We start from the raw sequence: 23,710 nt of genomic DNA on the forward strand, positions 1-23,710 counted from the left end.
GTATATATAGACTACAGCACCAACGTATACCGCATAAATCAGGACTTCCACCTAAAGGTCGGCCGAGATGGCGGATTTTGGACGACGACAGTTTGAAAACGCTGTTCACCATTTGCCAAAAACGGGATCTATCAATCAGTTGTGGTCGGCTAAAAAATAAAACCGCGTATGGCGGGATCGCCAAAACACAGCCAATCATTCGCCCAGTCTGGTTTAATTTATTTAAACGCTCTCCGATTGCCGCTTTTGGGTGGCTTTACATGGGCGGATATCACTCGTGTTTACCACCTAAAAAGAGCACCTATCGACCAGCTGCCAACTAGCAACCATTTTTTTGTCTGCATGAAAGATGAGTCCAGGAGATGAACGAACGTTTACTCGCTACACAGGGCATGGTCGGGAAGGAGTATTCATATGGACGCTCCTTCATGCAATCATTGGCCCGTTTAGTCTGGCACGTTCGTCTGTACAATCGACCCAACACATTGCAGCTGATTATAATTCTAGGTGTAGGACCTGTTTAAGGTACAATCTGGCCCCGCCCCTGAGGAGCAGCCGCCCTTCCCTGCAGAACACATTGTGGCCATTAAGCATTGCACACATTGCAACAAAAGCCGGATAGAATCACCACATGTGGACAGACCCTTTTCATTTGCTAGTTCCTGCGACAACTAGCGGATGAGCAGTGGGACCCCCAATGATAATATCCACAGAACGACGTAACGCCGCAACCCACTGAAATCAATGGACACTTCCTAAGAGCAGCACTTCTGGTTTATGGGGGGTTCCCAATGGAAGGATCGTACAGAGCATGTCACAAAGGGTCGTGGGGACCGGAGAACCCCTTTAGCAAACAGCCACAGACCCATAAACCAATAAATACTTTTTATTACTCATCGTGTACAATTTTATCATTACTAAATAAAACAACCTACAAAAAAAGGCAAAAAAAATAGAAACCACACAGTAACACACTGCCCCTCAGCCCCAGGGGGGGGCACATACTATTTTTTTTTTTTATAAGAATGTATAAAACGGATTCAATCGATCAATCACAAATCTGGAAAGTGAACAAAGGAATTAAAATGTAACAAAGATATTGGTCAAAGAAAATATATAACGGGGGGGGGGGGGTGGGGTGGTGGCCAATCCACAAGATCACGATCACATATCCACGGTTATCCATATGTGCACAATTGTAGAGAGCCTGTGCGTACGCATAGTAGAGCGGAGTTTGTCATCTGGCACAACAACATTACTATGTATTATCTGTGGATTTGCAGGAAATCTCCTGCATTAACCCGAAGAGCAATCACAATGCAGAATACTAAATGCTTTGTGACAAATTCAACTCTGCTACATCTGTATCTCACAGCTATGCTTTATTATGAAATGCATATTCTCAAGTCACATCAAGAGCTGCGGCATTCACAAGGCCACTGGCTGGTATTTAGACACCCTGTACCAGATTAGGAGAGGTCCTAGAATTAGCTCCTATGCAGCTCATTGTAGGACATCGGTTTATTTTATTCCTACAGTAAAAAGGTCTGACGTCATCACTACATCACCCATGATGCACTACAGCAGGGGGTGTTGTTGGAGCTTGCAGAATTGGGAATGCTGCTCTGGATGCTGCTGGAATCAGATACTTTCTATGAATCACATTAAGTAAAGCAATGGCAACGTTACCCGCGATTCTTAAAGGATTTTCCAGTTTGATGTAATTAAAAAAAAATTATATAATACAAGTTCTGCAACTTTAGGTTTTATTTCCTCACCATTTTGAAGATCTCTGCCAGCTGTCAGTGAATATAAAAAATATTATTTCCATCTAGAGGTTGAAAACCTGTACAGACCTAATACTTCTCACAGCTGAGGGTTTGTCAAAGTTGTATGCAATCCTCTGAATTATAGAAGGCCATCTCCAGACTGATATGTGGTAACAAACCCTCAGCTGTGAGAAGTATTAGGTCTGTACAAGCTTTAAACCTCTGGATATAAACAAGAATGTTCCAGTTCACTGACTGAGAGCAGGGATCTTGAAATCCATGAAGAATAGAACTACAGAGTCAAAAAACGTTAATATACAGCAATTATTTTATTGGACGTCCGATTTAAACTGCAAATGATTTTCTTGAGCTGCAAAACTCTGGAAATAGAAAATGTACAACAAAGAGTCCAATATTAAAGGCACATCTTACAGACCAGAGAGCACCCGCTGCCTTCTGTACGCCCCCTAGTGGCAGCCCTGTCATACTGCTGCCTTCCCACCATTGGTCTGTCATACATAGAGGATGGAGAAATCCCATCTACAGATTCCCCCAATATTCTGGAGCAGCTCCTGCCTCTCCGGCTGTTGGATCTGTTTGTGGGAAAGTTGGGTGACAATCAATAGTCGTCGCTACAGCTCACAGAAGAAGGGGCACCCGGCTCTCCACCATCCTTAATTCAGGAGTAGCGGAAATCTGGGTGACATCACTTACTGGAGCGGTAATGGCGGTCACGCAGCTTCCCAAGAAACAGATGCAACTCGGGGTAAATAACGGAGGACGACTCAATGATTTAAAAGGACTGGCGTTTTTTTTTTTTGTTTTTTTTTAAGGAAGTGTAAAAAAACGCTTAATCACTATATAAATGAGAAGTTCTGCCAGATTCTGATATACTTTGTGTTTTTCACCAACTTCAAGATGTCTGCTTGCGGTCACTGAATGGACCACTAACACATTATTATAGATCTAATGTTTCTTACAGCTGAGGGTTTGATACAATTGTATCCAGACTAGTCAATCCTTTGTGAGGTAAACAGCCTGGACTCCACAGACTGATACATTTTACCTGCACTGCTACATTGTAACAAACTATCAGGATGGAGCAGAGGTCAGACATTAGAGATGTATCCTGAAGCCCATGTGCCTTAACAGCCCCCCCCCCCCCCCCCCCCCCCCCCCACTCACCAGCGTCTTATGTTGAAGAGGAGCCTTTAGGACGCCCCTGAGGTGCGACTGCTACCTCTGCACCCATAGCTACTCTCCAGCTGGATACAATTGTAACAAACCTTCAGCTGTGTGAGTAAAACCAAGTCTGTTTTTAGCCTCGTACAGAAGGTTTTCATGACAATGTTTATCACTGACAGCAAGCAGAGATCTTGAACATGTTGAGGAATTGATACACAAGGACAGAACTTTTCATTATACAATGATTGAACTTTATTGACATTGAACAGGAAAACCCCTTTAAAATTAAAATCCCTTTTGGGGAGATTTACAATATTCAACTAAAACAACGAAAAAATGTTCTATACAATAATCTGCAACATCGAAACGTATCACGTATGTGCTCCGATAATGCGGAAAGTCTCTGGGGCCCAATTCACTAGGGGGGTGCTGGGAATGCACCCACTTTCTATCCTCGGGCAGATTTCTCGGCTCCTCCGTACGGCACATGGAAAGTGCAAGGTAAATTGTTGCATTTCAGAATAGACGTCACAATCTCCTTCATATAAAAGGCTCCTCTTCCGGAGCCAAACGTTAAAAAAAAAAAGAAATCACAAGTCCGGATTTAAAAAGAATCCTCCTGATGGAGGTTGTAGTCCTTCAGTAACAGCGGGCACAGCGGCTAGAGATCGCCCCTTGGTCACAGTCCGGGTCCAGCCTTACTCACGGTCCGTATAACGTACGTTGATGGCCCCCGCCGGGCAGAGCAGTCCGTGTGTCTTTGGAAGGACACGGTGGGTCTTTGGGGAGGTTTTGATCTCAAATTGCTGGAGGAGCTGAGAAAAAATGTGGAGACAGAAAATTAGGCCCAAGCGATTTAATTTGGAGATCTCTAGCGGACTTATGGTTTTGTTTTTCTAAACCTAATTCGGTCCAAAATATATCAATATAGCGGTCGGAGCTCCATTTATGCCGATACAGAGCTCCAAATCCGCTGCGTAGACAAATGACATGATAATATTCTGATGACCACTAGGGGGAGCTTACTGAAAAGGGACGGAGCTGTATACATCCAAGTAGTGAGCGCCCTCTAATGGTATTAATGGCACTTAGAATGATGGGGGGACATTTCAGAATAAAACTAAAAAGGATTTAGCGAAATTTATTTTTTACAAGATCTTTTCCTCATGACTCAAGAATAATGAATGGATAAGTTATGTTAAAGGGGTCGGCTGGCCTGGACAATCCATTACAGAGGCAAACTGATTGGTGGGGGTCGTGCTACCAAAATACCTGTGATCAGCTGATATTAAAGGGGAAACTGCAAGTTAAAAATCAACACATGCCCAACAGTGCCCCTACAGGAATTAAAAGGCATTACAAGCCACCTATTTAAATCAATGCCCATTGTCAACCCTCCAGAATAGAGCCACTTTATGCAGTCCTGGACTTTGACTAAGAGGGGGGGGGGTCCTTCAAGGCACCAAGGAATATCCCCCCCATCCTACCCCATAATCCACCCAGCATGCACAGGGCAGAACCAGGGCTTGTCTAATATGAACAAATCCTTTAATATCGATTGTGATGGTAATCGCTCTATAGCAGGGTTATGCCAGGATTGTAGGTGCACAGGTCGCAGCGAAGGGCCCCTCCGTCTTATAAGACACCAGTATTAGATATAACATGTCAGGTGGGGGCCCAGTTACAGATTTTGCTCTGGGGTCCTGGAGCTGAAGTGAACAGTCTGGACTCTTATCGTCTCCGTCTACCTGTATAAGCGCCAGGTGAATCTCCAGCTCCGCGATCCTCCTTCCGATGCAGCTGCGGATTCCGTAGCCAAAGGGAATGGAGCCAAAGTTCTCGACTCTGTCCAGGTGTCCGTGCCGTAGCCAGCGACCCGGCCGGAATTCTTCTGCCACCGAGAAGTAGTCCTCATCATAGGAGGTGGAATAATGGCACAACGCCAGCTGGGTCTGGGGTACACACAGGTCGTCACTTGGGTCTATACCCCACAGACAAGGTCTAGTTACACTTGTGGCCAGGGCTGAATTACACCCTATGGGTGACCGGTCATCTCACCCCTTCTGGCAAAAATTCTATTCTAGTCACCCCCTATATTTTTCTGGAAAAGTTGGGTGGCAATTGATAAGGCTGGCAATACAACTCTCACAAGGGTTGTCACTCAGCTTTCCCAGATTCCTGCACAGGTCTGCAAGAGCAGGAGAATTTCTTGCGGATTTGTCAGGAGTCTAATGGCGGCCATATCGCAGGTCACCCAGCTTTCCCAAGATATAAAATACTTCCATTGTGCGCAGCTTAGGCCTTAAATAATGTAATGTAGGGGCTTCTACAAGTGACGGGGGGGGGGGGGGTCATTATTACTCAGCACTCACTCCTTTAGGGATGAAATATCCTCCGATAACCATATTGTCCTGGGTCACTCGGCCGTTCCCTGGTAGAACTGGAAATAACCTAGTAAAAAAGAGAAAGTCACAATGATGAGAGTTACGGTTCCTGCATGGTCAGGTCGCCCCCCTCCCCCCCCCCCATTATCTAGCAGGTCAGGCCCATTGCCCCAGTACAAGGAACAGAAATACAATCAGCCAATCACGGGCTGGAAACATGAATCATCTTCTCCGTGCATTATCTGTTCGCCCATCAGGACTGAGTCCCCTATGAACATGTCCACTTGGCTCAGCCAAGAGTTTTATTTTAATATGAAAGGGAGATAAGTGGCTGCCCAACATATCTGCTGCCGCTTATCCCGAGGGAACCAATAGGATCAGCCACTCGCATAGAGATTAAATTAGAAAAATATCTATTTTCTATGATGAGCGTATGGGGGAGTTGAACTATAGATAGTCACCGTACTTTGATAGAAGCAAGAGAACATATAAAAAGTTAAAATGTTGGCACCCCATAGGAACATGTGAGCATTGCCTGAATCTATGTCTATACATTTTTATAAATAAAGCAGTTTAGACATGAAATCCTGAAGACATTTTGTAATAAAAACCTTGTTTATATTTTCCAGTTCTCTGGATCCAGCCTGCAGTATAAAGAATGGAGGTTTTTGTTCTGGTTGTCATGGATACAGTACACGCACACTTTCTCCTTTGGTTTATATTAGATATACTGCATTACAGAACTTTAGTAAACATGAAAGTCTCGCCCCCAGTGAAATATATATTAATATTATACACATACATACATATATATATATACATACACACACACACATTATATATATATATACATAGACACACACACACATATATACACACACACAAACACATATATATATATATATATATATATATACATATATACACACATATACATACACACATATTATATATATACATAGACACACACACATATATATACACATACAGACACACACACATATATACATACATACATACATACATATAGACACGCACACACACATATATATATATATATATACAGTCCAGAGTAGATGAACACAGCACTCCAATGCTATAACAAATCAGGCCATGTGCACGTTACCTGGGGGTGAATCAATTCCCCAAAATCCAATAGAGAAAAATATAGAGCGCAGTAACGGCACCAGGACTTCAAGATAGATGAAAGCAAAAGTGGATTTATTTCACCTCAACACAGCAACGTTTCGGTTCAACAGGAACCTTTCTCAAGCCATAACAAACTGAATAAAGTGTCAAATATTTATAGGAGGAGCATACATCAATCGATAATAAAGCAATTATATGTATAAATCCATCAAAACATGTATAGAGCATATGTAAATATTAAATAAAAACATTTTATACAGTGCACATCACTCTTCCACTGTGAAATATATAGGAAAAATGCAATATATATACAAAATGTGGTCAAAATTACAAGAGATACTGTAAATGAGGGCAATTTCGGATAATTGGAAGCAGGCAGAGGCTAATTGCAATATAGCACACATGTACTCACTGTAAATCAATCTGTAGAGAGAATGGAAAGTGCGCCCGACACACACGTGTGTGTCTAATGCGCATGTCCCAAGATGGCGCCCAAACCGGATGTTATATCCGGTGGACCGCATCAGACAACAGGTTCCCACTGCGCACGCGCCACAGCGGAGCTTGCGTTCCACCGCTCCTGCGCATGCGCCAGCCGGGATACAGCTAATTAATTAAGAACCTATGAATATCTGTATATACCATAATGTCCAAATTTGGATTGGAACAGAAACTAGGACACACTTGTCCATCCACATAAAAGCATATCGATATAAGTCCATAAAAATAGAACAACTATACCAAATGCATATGTGTACATAGATGCAGTGCTGCTAATGCAGTATATGGCCCCCTAGTGGTAAAAAACCAAATCTACACGTTATGTTCTCTCAATATGATGTGATTATAATCACTTAATGGGACTGCTACGTATAATATATAAAAGGAAAAATACACACTCCAAACATGGATATCAAATAATCCCAGTAGAATAGTGTAGCAAAGAGAAACACATTGGACCCATATTTAAATGGAGAAATGAACTAACGTTTATTAGAATTATCTGGGAGGAATTACATACATGAACCGCATTGCAACAGTATGGTCCGGATACACAGTACTTCTAGGTTATAGTTGAATTTAGCTATCTCAAAAGAGCCCTACAAAAATATATTCCAAGTGTAACGTTGGTGCTTTTAAAAGAGAGAAGAGAAGAACTTCTGCCGCTTTCCAATATCTCTCAAAATTGCTTAACACACAGTTATGTATCTAAAACGTGGAAAAAAGAAGAGAAAAAGTGCATTAATATACAAAATATGCAAGTTTAAAAAGAAATATATAAAATATATAATATAGTATGTATATTCAAGGAAGGTCAACATAGGACCTCACTTGAACTATACATAACAGACACAAATTATACCTTTGAGAACGCCAACCCATCCTATCTTTATAGGTCCACGGGAGAAAATGAAAACATAGTCACTAACTCAAATATGTGGGCCACAAGGATATTCTATGTTCAACCCCTTAGGAGACATGGTTTCTAATCTAAAAATCCACTCGAGCTCTTTTCTTTTGAGCATTAACCCCCTGTCACCACCACGTCTAAGCTGAGGCACCGAGTCAATGATTCTAAATCTCAGTTGTGATAAACTATGCTTCTTCTCAACAAAATGTCTCGATACTGGTAGATCTTGTCTCTTAGTTTTGATGTTTGATTTGTGATTTCTTATCCTGAGGCGTACCTCTGTAGTGGTCTCACCAACATAGTGAAGACCACAGGGGCAGCTGAGCAGATAAATTACATACGATGATTGGCACGTAAAAAAACCTTTGATATTTATAGGTTGGTCATTATGTGGGTGATTAAAAATGCCACCCTTGATCATCATATCACAGATGTTACAACCAAGACATGGGAAGCACCCATATTTCGGGGGGGCCAGAAACATCTGGTTTCTCCGATGCGACCCAATATCGGCCTTAACCACACTGTTTTTAAGTGTTTTACCTCTCCTATAAGCCATCATAGGCCTCTCCCGGAATTCGGTAACCCTCGGAAGAGCTCTTTCCAACATCTTCCAATCCCTCCTCAGAATCCCACCAATCTGTGGGCTTAATGAGGAGAAAGTGGAGATAAATGGCAACCGAACATTCTTTTTAGTAGCAGTCTGACCACTAAGAAGGTCTTGCCTATCCAACAAATCCACCTTTCGTCTATTGAGATCCAATACATAGTCTGGATAACCCCGATCTGAAAATTTCTTACACATTTGGTTGAGTCTTGAGGATAACTTATCCTCCTGACTCACCACCCTTTTAACTCTGATAAGCTGACTATAGGGTAATGACTTTAACAGCATACTTGGATGCCCACTAGTGAAATGTAAGAGATTATTTCTGTCAGTTTTTTTAGAGAACAGATCAGAAACCAATCTATTGTTAATAATGGAAATTCGAGTATCCAAAAATTCAATAGAACTTGTAGAGAAAGACATGGTAAATATTATTGTGGGATTTAAATCATTTAGAAATGTAACAAACTCCTGTAATTGATTCATTGAACCGGTCCATATGAGGAAGACATCGTCTATGTATCTCCACCACCGCAGTACTGAACTGAAGTGGTGGGACACATAGACAAGGCCCTCCTCAATACTCCGCATAAAAATATTGGCGTATGTAGGGGCCACATTGGACCCCATTGCCGTTCCTCTTTTCTGTAGATAAAAGGTATCTCCTACCAAAAAGTAATTTTTCACAAGAATAAATTCCAATAACGATCGAATAAACCCAATTTTATCGTCAGAAAAGCCAGATCTCTCTAGATAGAAGAGTGAGGCATCAATACCCTCCTGATGGGTAATTGAGGTATACAGACTCCCTACATCAAGGGTAACCAGAACCGACCGGTCAGGAATCACCAAATCCTGAATCCTGACCAGGAAGTCCGAGGTGTCCCTGATATAGGAGTCTGCACCAATAGCAAATTCCCTAAGAATTTTATCCAAAAATGTTGCAGCTGGGACAAATAGGGAATCACTCCCCGAGACAATAGGTCGTCCAGGGGGCCGAGTGGAATCTTGGGACATGCGCATTAGACACACACATGTGTGTGTCGGGCGCACTTTCCATTCTCTCTACAGATTGATTTACAGTGAGTACATGTGTGCTATATTGCAATTAGCCTCTGCCTGCTTCCAATTATCCGAAATTGCCCTCATTTACAGTATCTCTTGTAATTTTGACCACATTTTGTATATATATTGCATTTTTCCTATATATTTCACAGTGGAAGAGTGATGTGCACTGTATAAAATGCTTTTATTTAATATTTACATATGCTCTATACATGTTTTGATGGATTTATACATATAATTGCTTTATTATCGATTGATGTATGCTCCTCCTATAAATGCTTGACACTTTATTCAGTTTGTTATGGCTTGAGAAAGGTTCCTGTTGAACCGAAACGTTGCTGTGTTGAGGTGAAATAAATCCACTTTTGCTTTCATCTATCTTGAAGTCCTGGTGCCGTTACTGCGCTCTATATTTTTCTCTATATATATATATATATATATATATATATATATATATATATATATATATATATATATATATAGACACACACACACCAAATATAATAGATGTGTATAGGACTTTAGATGTAGCCATAAGGAGTATGAAAAACCGCCATTCTTTACACTGCTGGCTGCATTTATAATATTGGAAGACGATACAAACACAAACAAGATTTATATGACGCGGTTACCGCTTATATCGTTACTAAAGAGCAGAAAATGTAGAAGGCCCTTTAAGGATTTTCCACTTTAAGACGATTAGTAAGACATAAATTGCGATAGGTGGAGGATCACCTGCCGGCTCCAGCCTCTCACCTCAGCGTCTCCTTCAGCACGGCTCTCACTAGCGGCAGCCGGGGGACGTCCTCTGCGGTGGGAATCACATCCTTGCCCAAGTTCTGAACAATTTCATTATAGACCGTCTGCTGGATCTGGGGGTTCTTGGCCAGTAGGTAGGTCGCCCAAGAAAGAGTAAATGAGGTCTGAAGGACAAGGAAAAATACGGATAGCAGAAGATAAGTGGTTAAATATTTGCACCCCATGACACCCACCCACCCTGGGGAAACCCAGATTACCGTGTCGACTCCGGCAAGGAGCATCTCCGTCATGTTGGCGTAGAGTTCCTCCAGAGACAGCTCTTTACTGATCAGTAGTGACGTCAGGAGGCCCCCTTTAACCTCTTCCCCCTTCTCCAGTTGGGACTCCATCTCCCTCAGTTTGCTATCCACATGGATTTGACCTGTAGATGAAAACAAAAAAGAAAAAATGTAAAAAATAAATCAAACAAAAAAATTGGTCTATAATAATTGATATCAATGTTCTACTCTTACTAAATGTGAAGAGTCCGTCCCAGGAGCGGCAGAACTCCTCCCAGGGTTTAGGAATGAACGGGCGCAGCCACTTTGGTATGGCGCCGGCGTACATCGTGGTCTTAAACATGCTGAACATGAGCTCCAGCGCTTCTATGTATTGCAGGGTCTGCTCGGGGACGTGGTTATCCAGGCAGCCGAGCCGGCACTCGTACAGTATGGTGGCCACAGCTGGAGGACAGCGCAGGAGCGTTGCAGAAAATGGTGCAAAAAAAGGAAGCTAAATTTACCATCAAAAGCTTAAAAAATATAAAAACACTTTTACAAGCACAATTCCAGGATCTACAAGGTGACAGAAGCGCTACCTTCCATAGAGTACTTGAAGTAGAGGTCGTTGACATTGGACACCGTTTCACCATCAGCGTCTTCCGATCTGAGGATTTGGATCCTCTTGATCAAGTCAACAACAACTTCATTCATTCTCCCGGAATAAACGGCCACATCCCTGGGCTTCAGGATCTTCTGACGTAGAACACTGCGCATGGCGAGCCACTTCTCACCTTCCCTGTAGAGATAGAAACCAAGAAGAGTGAATGCTGGTATAACCTGGGCATCTCCTGTATATAATTATATATGTACAGCTGGTATAAGTTATACATCTTCTTGTATATAGTGATATGGAGCATGCTGGTATAACCTGGGTATCTCCTGTATATAATTATATATGTACAGCTGGTATAAGTTATACATCTTGTATATAGTGATATGGAGCATGCTGGTATAACCTGGGTATCTTCTGTATATAATTATATATGTACAGCTGGTATAAGTTATACATCTTCTTGTATATAGTGATATGGGGCATGCTGGTATAACCTGGGTATCTTCTCTATATAATTATATATGTACAGCTGGTATAAGTTATACATCTTCTTGTATATAGTGATATGGAGCATGCTGGTATAACCTGGGCATCCTCTGTATATAATTATATATGTACAGCTGGTATAAGTTATACATCTTCTTGTATATAGTGATATGGAGCATGCTGGTATAACCTGGGTATCTTCTGTATATAATTATATATGTACAGCTGGTATAAGTTATACATCTTCTTGTATATAGTGATATGGAGCAGGCTGGTATAACCTGGGTATCTTCTGTATATAATTATATATGTACAGCTGGTATAAGTTATACATCTTCTTGTATATAGTGATATGGAGCAGGCTGGTATAACCTGGGTATCTTCTGTATATAATTATATATGTACAGCTGGTATAAGTTATACATCTTCTTGTATATAGTGATATGGAGCATGCTGGTATAACCTGTGTATCTTCTGTATATAATTATATATGTACAGCTAGTATAAGTTATACATCTTCTTGTATATAGTGATATGGAGCATGCTGGTATAACCTGGGCATCTTCTGTATATAATTATATATGTACAGCTGGTATAAGTTATACACGTTCTTGTATATAGTGATATGGAGTATGCTGGTATAACCTGGGTATCTTCTGTATATAATTATATATGTACAGCTGGTATAAGTTATACATCTTCTTGTATATAGTGATATGGAGCATGCTGGTATAACCTGGGCATCTTCTGTATATAATTATATATGTACAGCTGGTATAAGTTATACACGTTCTTGTATACAGTGATATGGAGCATGCTGGTATAACCTGGGTATCTTCTGTATATAATTATATATGTACAGCTGGTATAAGTTATACATCTTCTTGTATATAGTGATATGGAGCATGCTGGTATAACCTGGGTATCTTCTGTATATAATTATATATGTACAGCTGGTATAAGTTATACATCTTCCTGTATATAGTGATATGGAGCATGCTGGTATAACCTGGGTATCTTCTGTATATAATTATATATGTACAGCTGGTATAAGTTATACATCTTCTTGTATATAGTGATATGGAGCATGCTGGTATAACCTGGGCATCTTCTGTATATAATTATATATGTACAGCTGGTATAAGTTATACACGTTCTTGTATATAGTGATATGGAGTATGCTGGTATAACCTGGGCATCTTCTGTATATAAATTATATATGTACAGCTGGTATAAGTTATAAATCTTCTTGTATATAGTGATATGGAGCATGCTGGTATAACCTGGGTATATCATGTATATAATTATATATGTACAGCTGGTATAAGTTATACATCTTCTTGTATATAGTGATATGGAGCATGCTTGTATAACCTGGGTATCTTCTGTATATAATTATATATGTACAGCTGGTATAAGTTATACACCTTCTTGTATATAGTGATATGGAGCATGCTGGTATAACCTGGGTATCTTCTGTATATAATTATATATGTACAGCTGGTATAAGTTATACACGTTCTTGTATATAGTGATATGGAGTATGCTGGTATAACCTGGGCATCTTCTGTATATAGTGATATGGAGCATGCTGGTATAACCTGGGTATCTTCTGTATATAATTATATATGTACAGCTGGTATAAGTTATACATCTTCTTGTATATAGTGATATGGAGCATGCTGGTATAACCTGGGTATCTTCTGTATATAATTATATATGTACAGCTGGTATAAGTTATACATCTTCCTGTATATAGTGATATGGAGCATGCTGGTATAACCTGGGTATCTTCTGTATATAATTATATATGTACAGCTGGTATAAGTTATATATCTTCTTGTATATAGTGATATGGAGAATGCTGGTATAACCTGGGTATCTCCTGTATATAATTATATATGTACAGCTGGTATAAGTTATACATCTTCCTGTATATAGTGATATGGAGCATGCTGGTATAACCTGGGTATCTCCTGTATATAATTATATATGTACAGCTGGTATAAGTTATACATCTTCTTGTATATAGTGATATGGAGCATGCTGGTATAACCTGGGTATCTTCTGTATATAATTATATATGTACAGCTGGTATAAGTTATACATCTTCTTGTATATAGTGATATGGTGCATGCTGGTATAACCTGGGTATATTCTGTATATAATTATATATGTACAGCTGGTATAAGTTATACATCTTCCTGTATATAGTGATATGGAGCATGCTGGTATAACCTGGGTATCTTCTGTATATAATTATATATGTACAGCTGGTATAAGTTATACATCTTCTTGTATATAGTGATATGGAGCATGCTGGTATAACCTGGGCATCTCCTGTATATAATTCTATATGTACAGCTGGTATAAGTTATACATCTTCTTGTATATAGTGATATGGAGCATGCTGGTATAACCTGGGTATCTTCTGTATATAATTCTATATGTACAGCTGGTATAAGTTATACATCTTCTTGTATATAGTGATACGGAGCGTGCTGGTATAACTTGAGCTTATTTTCTGGTTTTAATTATATATTAACAGCTAAAGGCAAATCACCAGAGCAAGCTTTCTTAAAACACTAACAAGCAGGGAATTCTGGAAGATATCATCTCTAAATCCTGCAGAATAGTGAGTGCAGCTCTGGAGTATAATACAGGATGTAACTCAGGATCAGTACAGGATAAGTAATGTATGTACACAGTGACTCCACCAGCAGAATAGTGAGTGCAGCTCTGGAGTATAATACAGGATATAACTCAGGATCAGTACAGGATAAGTAATGTAATGTATGTACACAGTGACCACCAGCAGAATAGTGAGTGCAGCTCTGGAGTATAATACAGGATGTAACTCAGGATCAGTACAGTATAAGTAATGTAATGTATGTACACAGTGACTCCACCAGCAGAATAGTGAGTGCAGCTCTGGAGTATAATACAGGATGTAACTCAGGATCAGTACAGGATAAGTAATGTATGTACACAGTGACTCCACCAGCAGAATAGTGAGTGCAGCTCTGGAGTATAATACAGGATATAACTCAGGATCAGTACAGGATAATTAATGTATGTACACAGTGACTCCACCAGCAGAATAGTGAGTGCAGCTCTGGAGTATAATACAGGATATAACTCAGGATCAGTACAGGATAAGTAATGTATGTACACAGTGACTCCACCAGCAGAATAGTGAGTGCAGCTCTGGAGGATAATACAGGATGTAACTCAGGATCAGTACAGGATAAGTAATGTAATGTATGTGTACAGTGATTCCACCAGCAGAATAGTGAGTGCAGCTCTGGAGTACAATACAGGATGTAACTCAGGATCAGTACAGGATAAGTAATGTAATGTATGTACAGTGACTGCACCAGCAGAATAGTGAGTGCAGCTCTGGAGTATAATACAGGATGTAACTCAGAATCAGTACAGGATAAGTAATGTAATGTATGTACACAGTGACTCCACCAGCAGAATAGTGAGTGCAGCTCTGGAGTATAATACAGGATGTAACTCAGTACAGGATGAGAGTAATAAGATCCTAATAGAGGTAACGTCTGCCCATCGCCAGTCATTTACTCATGATGCTATACAGGATGAGAACTCACGCAGATATGAGGCCTGTGGATCGCCCTCTCAGGTCCCTGTACTCCTGCCAGGACTCCATATTGGCTCTCTGAGGGGCATCTCTTTCAGCTCGTAGAACCTGAGCAACCATGTCTCGGTCAGCGATCGACACGACAAACTGAGGACCGAAGTGCGACTTGAAGATACGGCCATATTCACGGATGTGTTTTTGCTGCAAAAGGAGAGAACGTAGTTTATAACCGGTTCGCGCTTATAATAGGAGATAGTGGCAGATGTAAAATCATTCTGACCAATCCATAACCTCGCCCACATTAGAACAGCAACTTTTTTGAGGAGAATAATCCAGCTGATATCCGCCATCTTGAATGTAGGAACGCAGTCAGCTGCTCTGGTTACTAGATGTCCCATGATGTCAGAAGCAATATTTATATAGATCACCCCAAATTGTAAGCAAGATGTTGGAGAGACACAGATGCAGGTGTAAGGCACAGGAGAGGCTGCAGACTGTGCAATGTGCAGCAGCATGCAGCATGTCACAGGCAAAGAGCAAACTCCAGCCCACTGCAGGGAGGGACGCAGATGATTGGTTATAAGAAGTCTTACAACATCTACAGGAAGCAGCCGGAGGAGATTCAGTGACAACTGCAGAATACACAACGCTAAGAAGATCTGCATTGGTCACCTGGCGAACGCTTGAATTGTTGCTATGCAATGGCCCTCACACATGCTACCGGATATCAGATTATTTAGAAACCAGAGACCGTAGAAAACTAAGGTTATAACTGGAGTTTCCCTTTAATTAGAAAAAAAATTCCCAAAAGTTTAAAAAAGGAGTGGTCTATTTTTTTTTATATACTTTCTGCATCGATTTCTCATGGGATTTCAATATCTCTGCTTGCTGTCGTTCAACAGGAACCTTGTTTACTCGCAGTGGGTACAATTCTAAGATCGACACAGAGGTGTACGGCTCGTTACGAGACACAGTAACTGAAACGATCCTGCACCTGTGTGTCCATTTACCCACTAGAAACAAACAATGAATGTTGCTATTGAATAACAGCAAGCAGAGATCTTGAAATCAATATGAAAATACAGAAAGTAATTGTACAACTTTTTATTTTGCAAAGAAGAACCTTTATCTGAAGACACCGGAATACCCCTTTAAGGTTGTGCCGATTACCAGCGGTTCCCGTCTCGTCAACATCAGCGCCATTCAATATTTTTCAGATTTCTTGCATTACACCCTACGAAACCTGCATCATAATTTCTGCTGAGACTTCCGGCACCAGGATGCAGTTAAAGTACTGTCCACCAAGGGGCGCTCTCGCTCTATAGTATGAACCCAACATGATCCATGCTGCAGCTGTAACTGGGAAGCTGCAGGTGTGAGAAGAGTCAGGAGGTTGGGTGGAAAGGGGAGTGGGAAATGGAAAAAGCCAAGATATTTCTGTAGACGTAATATATTAGGGAACCGCACGTGGCTCTCCGGTTTGTGGCGTCATTCTTTCCAAGGTGGAGTTCAAGCTCCTCAGGCTTCAACAGATGCAGAAACTGTAATTATGGGTGTCGGAATATTAGAATATAAAATGTAATATAATATGAAATATAGAAGTTGCATTATTTTTCCCAAGTCTTTTCTGCTGAATGAAAAACTTTACATCAATTGCTCTACATCTGGTGTGTGCGCTCAAAGCATGTACTGTCACTTTAAATCAGCTGCCTGAGTAACTTCACTTTAGATTTGCCAAGTAACGAGGTGGCGAGAGGGAGATTATATATTTGGGAAGAGCTACATTTTTCATGAATAGAATGCTAGGACTAAAGTGAAGACTGACACAGGCAGAGAAGTGGGAAAGAGGGGATATAGCAATGCAAAATGAATATGCAGCAGTCTGGGTGACAACCCCAATGGGCAGTGTGATGGCGGCCATTAGCGTTTCTTTATTAGATGTTCTGGTGGAAGGATTTGTCTGTGACTGAGGAATTGAATTTGTCTGTTTTGTGAGGATATTTCGGCGAGGCAGCTGCTTGGCAACCGGCCCAGGAAATCCGAACACTAAACGTGAGAGCGTGGAAATAAAGTCATTTTGTAAATATTTCAGCATTCTTCCCGTATCCCAGCGCCTGGTGAGCGCCGTTACCAGCGGAAACCAAGGAGAATTAACCGCTGAAACGAAACGTCACAAGACGGAAAACCAGACACGAGAACCGGACAAACACTTTCTAGGAATTAAAGGGATTGTCCAGTTCAGATAGTTTAATCATTGTATGAGGAAGATCCGCTACTTTCTAATTGACGAAGTTTCAGTTCCTCACCATTTTGAAGATCTCTGCTTGCTGTCAGCAAATGCAATGAAACCCCATCCTGATCTAATAATATTTCTCCCAATCCTCTGTGAGCTAAATAGTCTGGACTCCAGGCTGGTACATTTTACCTGCACTGATACATTGTAACAAACTATCAGGACAGGAGAGAGATTTGTGATGCAGATTTGTTTAGCCCTAAGAGGATTGCGAAGACTGGATACAATTGTAACAAACCCTCAGCTGCAGAAATAAAAAGTGGCAAAAATATGCGGCTATGGAAGAGGTTCTGGATCAGTGTGTCGCGAGATCAATGAGGCGGCCGTAAGGATATGTTCACACGATTAACAAAATACGTCTGATTTTCAGACGTTTTTTGAGCAACTCGCGTTTTTTACGGCCGTTTTTGGAGCGGTTTTCAAGAGAGTCTATGAAAAAAGGGCTCCAAAAACGTCCCAAGATGTGTCCTGCACTTCTTTTGACGAGCCGTAATTTTACGAGCCGTATTTTGACAGCGACGCATAAAATAAAGTCTCGTGGAAACAGAACATCGTAAGACCCATTGCAAGTAATGGGCAGATGTTTGCCGGCGTAATGGAGCCGTCTTTTCAGGCGTAATTCGAGGCGTAAAACGCCTGAATTACGTCTGAAAATAGGTCGTGTGAACATCCCCTAAAGCGACACGCCAGCTCCTCGTACGGCGCTGGACACGGAGATCTCCGCTCGGACGTGGCGTCCTGTACGGCGCTCACATTCAGAATCAAGTCTGGAGGTTTTTTTTTTGTTTATTTTTGTATTTTCCAAATGAAAGAAAATCAATCATCTCACACAGAATGACAGCGCTCCCCGGCACCACCACACCCATCATCCACATCTCCTCTAATCCGGGGGAACTATTTCCAGACAAGTCCCTGATGAATGTGCAGGTACAGACAGGGAAGCAGCGGATCAGATTACCCCAGAGCCAGCGACCACCTGTCCACGCCACGGAAGAAGAGAACAAAGGAGGACAAGAGCAGCAGCACAAAGTCACCTGCAGAACAACCGCCGAGGACCCGGTCATCCTGCCCAGCGTATCTAAGCCCCTCATAGTGTCATCCTGCCCAGCGTATCTAAGCCCCTCATAGTGTCATCCTGCCCAGCGTATCTAAGCCCCTCATAGTGTCATCCGGCCCAGCGTATCTAAGCCCCTCATAGTGTCATCCTGCCCAGTGTATCTAAGCCCCTCAGTGTCATCCTGCCCAGTGTATCTAAGCCCCTTATAGTGTCATCCTGCCCAGCGTATCTAAGCCCCTCATCGTGTCATACTGCCCAGCGTATCCAAGCCCCTCATAGTGTCATCCTGCCCAGCGTATCTAAGCCCCTCATAGTGTCATACTGCCCAACGTATCCAAGCCCCTCATAGTGTCATCCTGCCCAGCGTATCCAAGCCCCTCATCGTGTCATACTGCCCAGCGTATCCAAGCCCCTCATAGTGTCATCCTGCCCAGCGTATCCAAGCCCCTCATAGTGTCATCCTGCCCAGCGTATACAAGCCCCTCATAGAGTCATCCTGCCCAGCGTATCCAAGCCCCTCATAGTGTCATCCTGCCCAGCGTATCCAAGCTCCTCATAGTGTCATCCTGCCCAGCGTATCTAAGCCCCTCATAGTGTCATCCTGCCCAGCGTATCTAAGCCCCTCATAGTGTCATCCTGCCCAGCGTATCTAAGCCCCTCATCGTGTCATACTGCCCAGCGTATCTAAGCCCCTCATAGTGTCCTCCTACCCAGCGTATCCAAGCCCCTCATAGTGTCATCCTGCCCAGCGTATACAAGCCCCTCATAGAGTCATCCTGCCCAGCGTATCCAAGCCCCTCAGTGTCATCCTGCCCAGCGTATCTAAGCCCCTCATCGTGTCATACTGCCCAGCGTATCTAAGCCCCTCATAGTGTCATCCTGCCCAGCGTATCTAAGCCCCTCATCGTGTCATACTGCCCAGCGTATCTAAGCCCCTCATCGTGTCATACTGCCCAGCGTATCTAAGCCCCTCATAGTGTCATCCTGCCCAGCGTATCCAAGCCCCTCATCGTGTCATACTGCCCAGCGTATCCAAGCCCCTCATAGTGTCATCCTGCCCAGCGTATCCAAGCCCCTCATAGTGTCATCCTGCCCAGCGTATACAAGCCCCTCATAGAGTCATCCTGCCCAGCGTATCTAAGCCCCTCATCGTGTCATACTGCCCAGCGTATCTAAGCCCCTCATAGTGTCATCCTGCCCAGCGTATCTAAGCCCCTCATCGTGTCATACTGCCCAGCGTATCCAAGCCCCTCATCTTGTCATCCTGCCCAGCGTATCTAAGCCCCTCATAGTGTCATCCTGCCCAGCGTATCCAAGCCCCTCATCTTGTCATCCTGCCCAGCGTATCTAACCCCTCATTGTGTCATCCTGCTCAGCGTATCCAAGCCCCTCATAGTGTCATCCTGCCCTGCGTATCCAAGCCCCTCAGTGTCATACTGCCCAGCGTATCCAAGCCCCTCATCTTGTCATCCTGCCCAGCGTATCTAACCCCTCATTGTGTCATCCTGCTCAGCGTATCTAAGCCCCTCAGTGTCATCCTGCCCAGCGTATCCAAGCCCCTCAGTGTCATCCTGCCCAGCGTATCCAAGCCCCTCATAGTGTCCTCCTGCCCAGCGTATCTAAGCCCCTCAGTGTCATCATGCCCAGCGTATCCAAGCCCCTCATAGTGTCATCCTGCCCAGCGTATCCAAGCCCCTCATAGTGTCATCCTGCCCAGCGTATCCAAGCCCCTCATAGTGTCATCCTGCCCAGCGTATCCAAGCCCCTCATAGTGTCATCCTACCCAGCGTATCTAACCCCTCATTGTGTTATCATGCCCAGTGTATCTAAGCCCCTCAGTGTCATCCTGCCCAGCGTATCCAAGCCCCTCAGTGTCATCCTGCCCAGCGTATCCAAGCCCCTCAGTGTCATCCTGCCCAGCGTATCCAAGCCCCTCAGTGTCATCCTGCCCAGCGTATCCAAGCCCCTCAGTGTCATCCTGCCCAGCGTATCCAAGCCCCTCAGTGTCATCCTGCCCAGCGTATCCAAGCCCCTCAGTGTCATCCTGCCCATCGTATCTAACCGCTCATTGTGTTATCCTGCCCAGTGTATCGAATCCCTCATCGGGTCATCATGCCTAGTGTATCTAAGCCTCTAATGTGTGATCCAGTCCAGCGTATCTATGGCCCTGTTCACACTGAGGTTTTTTTTCCACTGATTTTGATGCGGAAACCGCGTCGGAATAAGCACTAAAAAAAAAAGCCCGAAACCGCCTCTCAGATTTAAAAAAACAAGGTGACATGCTCTTTCTTCTCGCGGTTCTGTCTCTGACCTCCCACTGAAACCAATGGGAGACCGAGAAAGCGTTTCTTGCCTGTGGCGCTCAATGTCCACGGCCGAGAAACGCGGCAAGAAAGGGCAGGCCGGTCAAAATCTGCCTCAAAATTCCTGAAGGAATTTTGAGGCACATTTTTTCTGTCTGCAAAATACTCTGTGTGAACAGGACCTAAGCCTCCCATCGCGTGATCCAGCCCAGTGTATTTGAGCCTCAAAGGTTATGTTCACACTACTTATTTTCAGCCTCCAAACAGCTAAAAATACAGGGGCTGAACGCCTCCAAACATCTGCCAAATTATTTTAATGGGAAAACCGGTGTTTCGTTCCGACGGGGCGTTTTTTACGCGGCCAGTTTCAAAAACGGCCGCGTAAAAAAATGCCTCGTAAAAAGAAGCGCATGTCACTTCTTGAGCAGTTTTTTTTAAGCGTGTGAACATACCCTTATAGGGTGATCCTGCCCAGTGTATCTAAGCCTCTCATGCAGGATCCTGCCCAGCGTATCTAAGCCTCTCATGCAGCATCCTGCCCAGCGTATCTAAGCCTCTCATGCAGGATCCTGCCCAGCGTATCTAAGCCTATCATGCAGGATCCTGCCCAGCGTATCTAAGCCTCTCATGCAGGATCCTGCCCAGCGTATCTAAGCCTCTCATGCAGGATCCTGCCCAGCGTATCTAAGCCTCTCATGCAGGATCCTGCCCAGCGTATCTAAGCCTCTCATGCAGGATCCTGCCCAGCGTATCTAAGCCTCTCATGCAGGATCCTGCCCAGCGTATCTAAGCCTCTCATGCAGGATCCTGTCCAGCGTATCCAAGCCTCTCATGCAGGATCCTGCCCAGCGTATCTCAGCTTCTCATGCAGGATCCTGCCCAGCGTATCTCAGCTTCTCATGCAGGATCCTGCCCAGCGTATCTAAGCCTTTCATGCAGGATCCTGGTATCTCAGCCTCTCATGCAGGATCCTGTCCAGCGTATCTAAGCCTCTCATGCAGGATCCAGTCCAGCGTATCTAAGCCTCTCATGCAGGATCCAGTCCAGCGTATCTAAGCCTCTCATGCAGGATCCAGTCCAGCGTATCTAAGCCTCTCATGCAGGATCCAGTCCAGCGTATCTAAGCCTCTCATGCAGGATCCAGTCCAGCGTATCTAAGCCTCTCATGCAGGATCCAGTCCAGCGTATCTAAGCCTCTCATGTAGGATCCAGTCCAGCGTATCTAAGCCTCTCATGCAAGATCCTGCCCGGCGTATCTCAGCCCCTCATGCAAGATCCTGTCCAGCGTATCTAAGCCTCTCATGCAGGATCCTGTCCAGCGTATCTAAGCCTCTCATGCAGGATCCTGCCCAGCGTATCTCAGCCCCTCATGCAGGATCCAGTCCAGCGCATCTAATGTGTGATACAGTCACAGCTGTACTTGTTACAATGTTGCACTTGCTGTTATGTAACGATTCGCTGTATATAAACACTCGGCAGCCACGCCCCCTTCCATTACTCAGCACATGAGGGGGCGGGGCCCGGTGACAGCAGATACGGACGTCACGCCCCTGGTTGTATAACTTCAGATCAGAACACGTGGGAGCGGGAGAGGAAAGAGTTAACTGGTTAATTACAACTATTAACCCCTCCAGCACCCTCAGCCAGCATGACAGCAGACTCCAAACACATGGTCCCGGCACCCAACATACAAGCATTAACCCCTCCTGTGCCAGTCACCTGAGGATCCCACCTACTCTCAGCAATGACACCTGATGATGCCCCCCCAGAAAAAAAAAACATTGTCCCATCCGGAAACCAACAGAAGTCACAGTATAACAAATCACAATAAGCCCCCTCCAAAAGATCATAATGCCCCAAAATACAGACCTCCCCCCCCAAGCAGATACAGATCATTAACCCCATACACCCCCCCCCCCCTAATAATCTTTACATAGAACTAGAAACCTAACCCCCCACCCCTGTAAACAGAGTAACAAGTTACCCCCATGTGCCCCCCATTACCTGGATCTCATGGATGCGGCTGAACCCGTCTCTCCAGAAGAACTCCACCAGGTTGGTGAGGGTGCTGGGTCCTGGCATCTCCTTCAGACTCTTGCCCAGCACCTCCCCCCTCCTCACCCTCCTTCTCTCGGTGCCCCCCACCTCCTCCCTGACAGCCTGTCCTGCTGCCCATATACTGGGGAGTCTGTGCACCCCCCTCCTGCAGAGCCCCAAAACTTGCAGCCTCCCCCCCAGCAGAGCCATCCTCCCCCTCTGCTCTGCCTGGTGCTCCGCTGCAGACTGCCCGGGCATCAGCTTACACCATTATTAAAGACTCCCTCCCCCCCGATCTCAGGAGGAAGGGGGGTGGTCACAGAGCTGCAATCAATGGCTTCTTCATGTCGTTTCCCCAGCACAAGGGGGACCCCTCAGCTCAGACCCCCCTCCCCCAGCATTAACCCCTCCTGAACTGAGACACTGGTTTTTGCCTTCACCTTTTTTTTCTTCATTAACCCTTTGTATTGCCAAACTGATTTTTTTCTTATTTCTGGACAATTTGCCCAAAAAAATTGCAAAAGCGAAAGAATTTGATGGACAAATTGCAAAACCCCAATAAAGTAATAAAAGAAAAGCGACGTCTCCGCGGGAGCAGAGGACGAAAAATACAATCACCGACTTGTACAACGTCAGAAAAAGCACGGACGCGTCAGTTTGTTACACGGACACTGGGAAGAAGTCGCCTATTTTTATGGGTTGTCCGGGAATTTATGGACGGTTGGCAA

General features: G+C 43.7%; 1 protein-coding gene across 1 annotated transcript; it reads right to left on the reverse strand.

Moving 5' to 3' along the window:
* Positions 1 to 2,959: 2,959 nt before the first annotated feature.
* On the reverse strand, positions 2,960 to 23,240 carry CYP27C1 (cytochrome P450 family 27 subfamily C member 1). Its single transcript, XM_075831048.1, has 9 exons — positions 22,950 to 23,240; positions 15,303 to 15,493; positions 11,186 to 11,385; positions 10,842 to 11,051; positions 10,587 to 10,750; positions 10,327 to 10,493; positions 5,327 to 5,405; positions 4,703 to 4,906; positions 2,960 to 3,769 (listed from the first exon to the last, which is right to left on the reverse strand). The coding sequence occupies exons 1-9, from the start codon at positions 23,238 to 23,240 to the stop codon at positions 3,653 to 3,655; spliced, it is 1,623 nt and encodes a 540-aa protein (XP_075687163.1). The 3' UTR covers positions 2,960 to 3,652.
* Between the last annotated feature and the right edge of the window lie 470 nt (positions 23,241 to 23,710).

Source organism: Rhinoderma darwinii, chromosome 6 (assembly GCF_050947455.1).
Source record: "Rhinoderma darwinii isolate aRhiDar2 chromosome 6, aRhiDar2.hap1, whole genome shotgun sequence".
Lineage (NCBI taxonomy): Eukaryota > Metazoa > Chordata > Amphibia > Anura > Rhinodermatidae > Rhinoderma > Rhinoderma darwinii.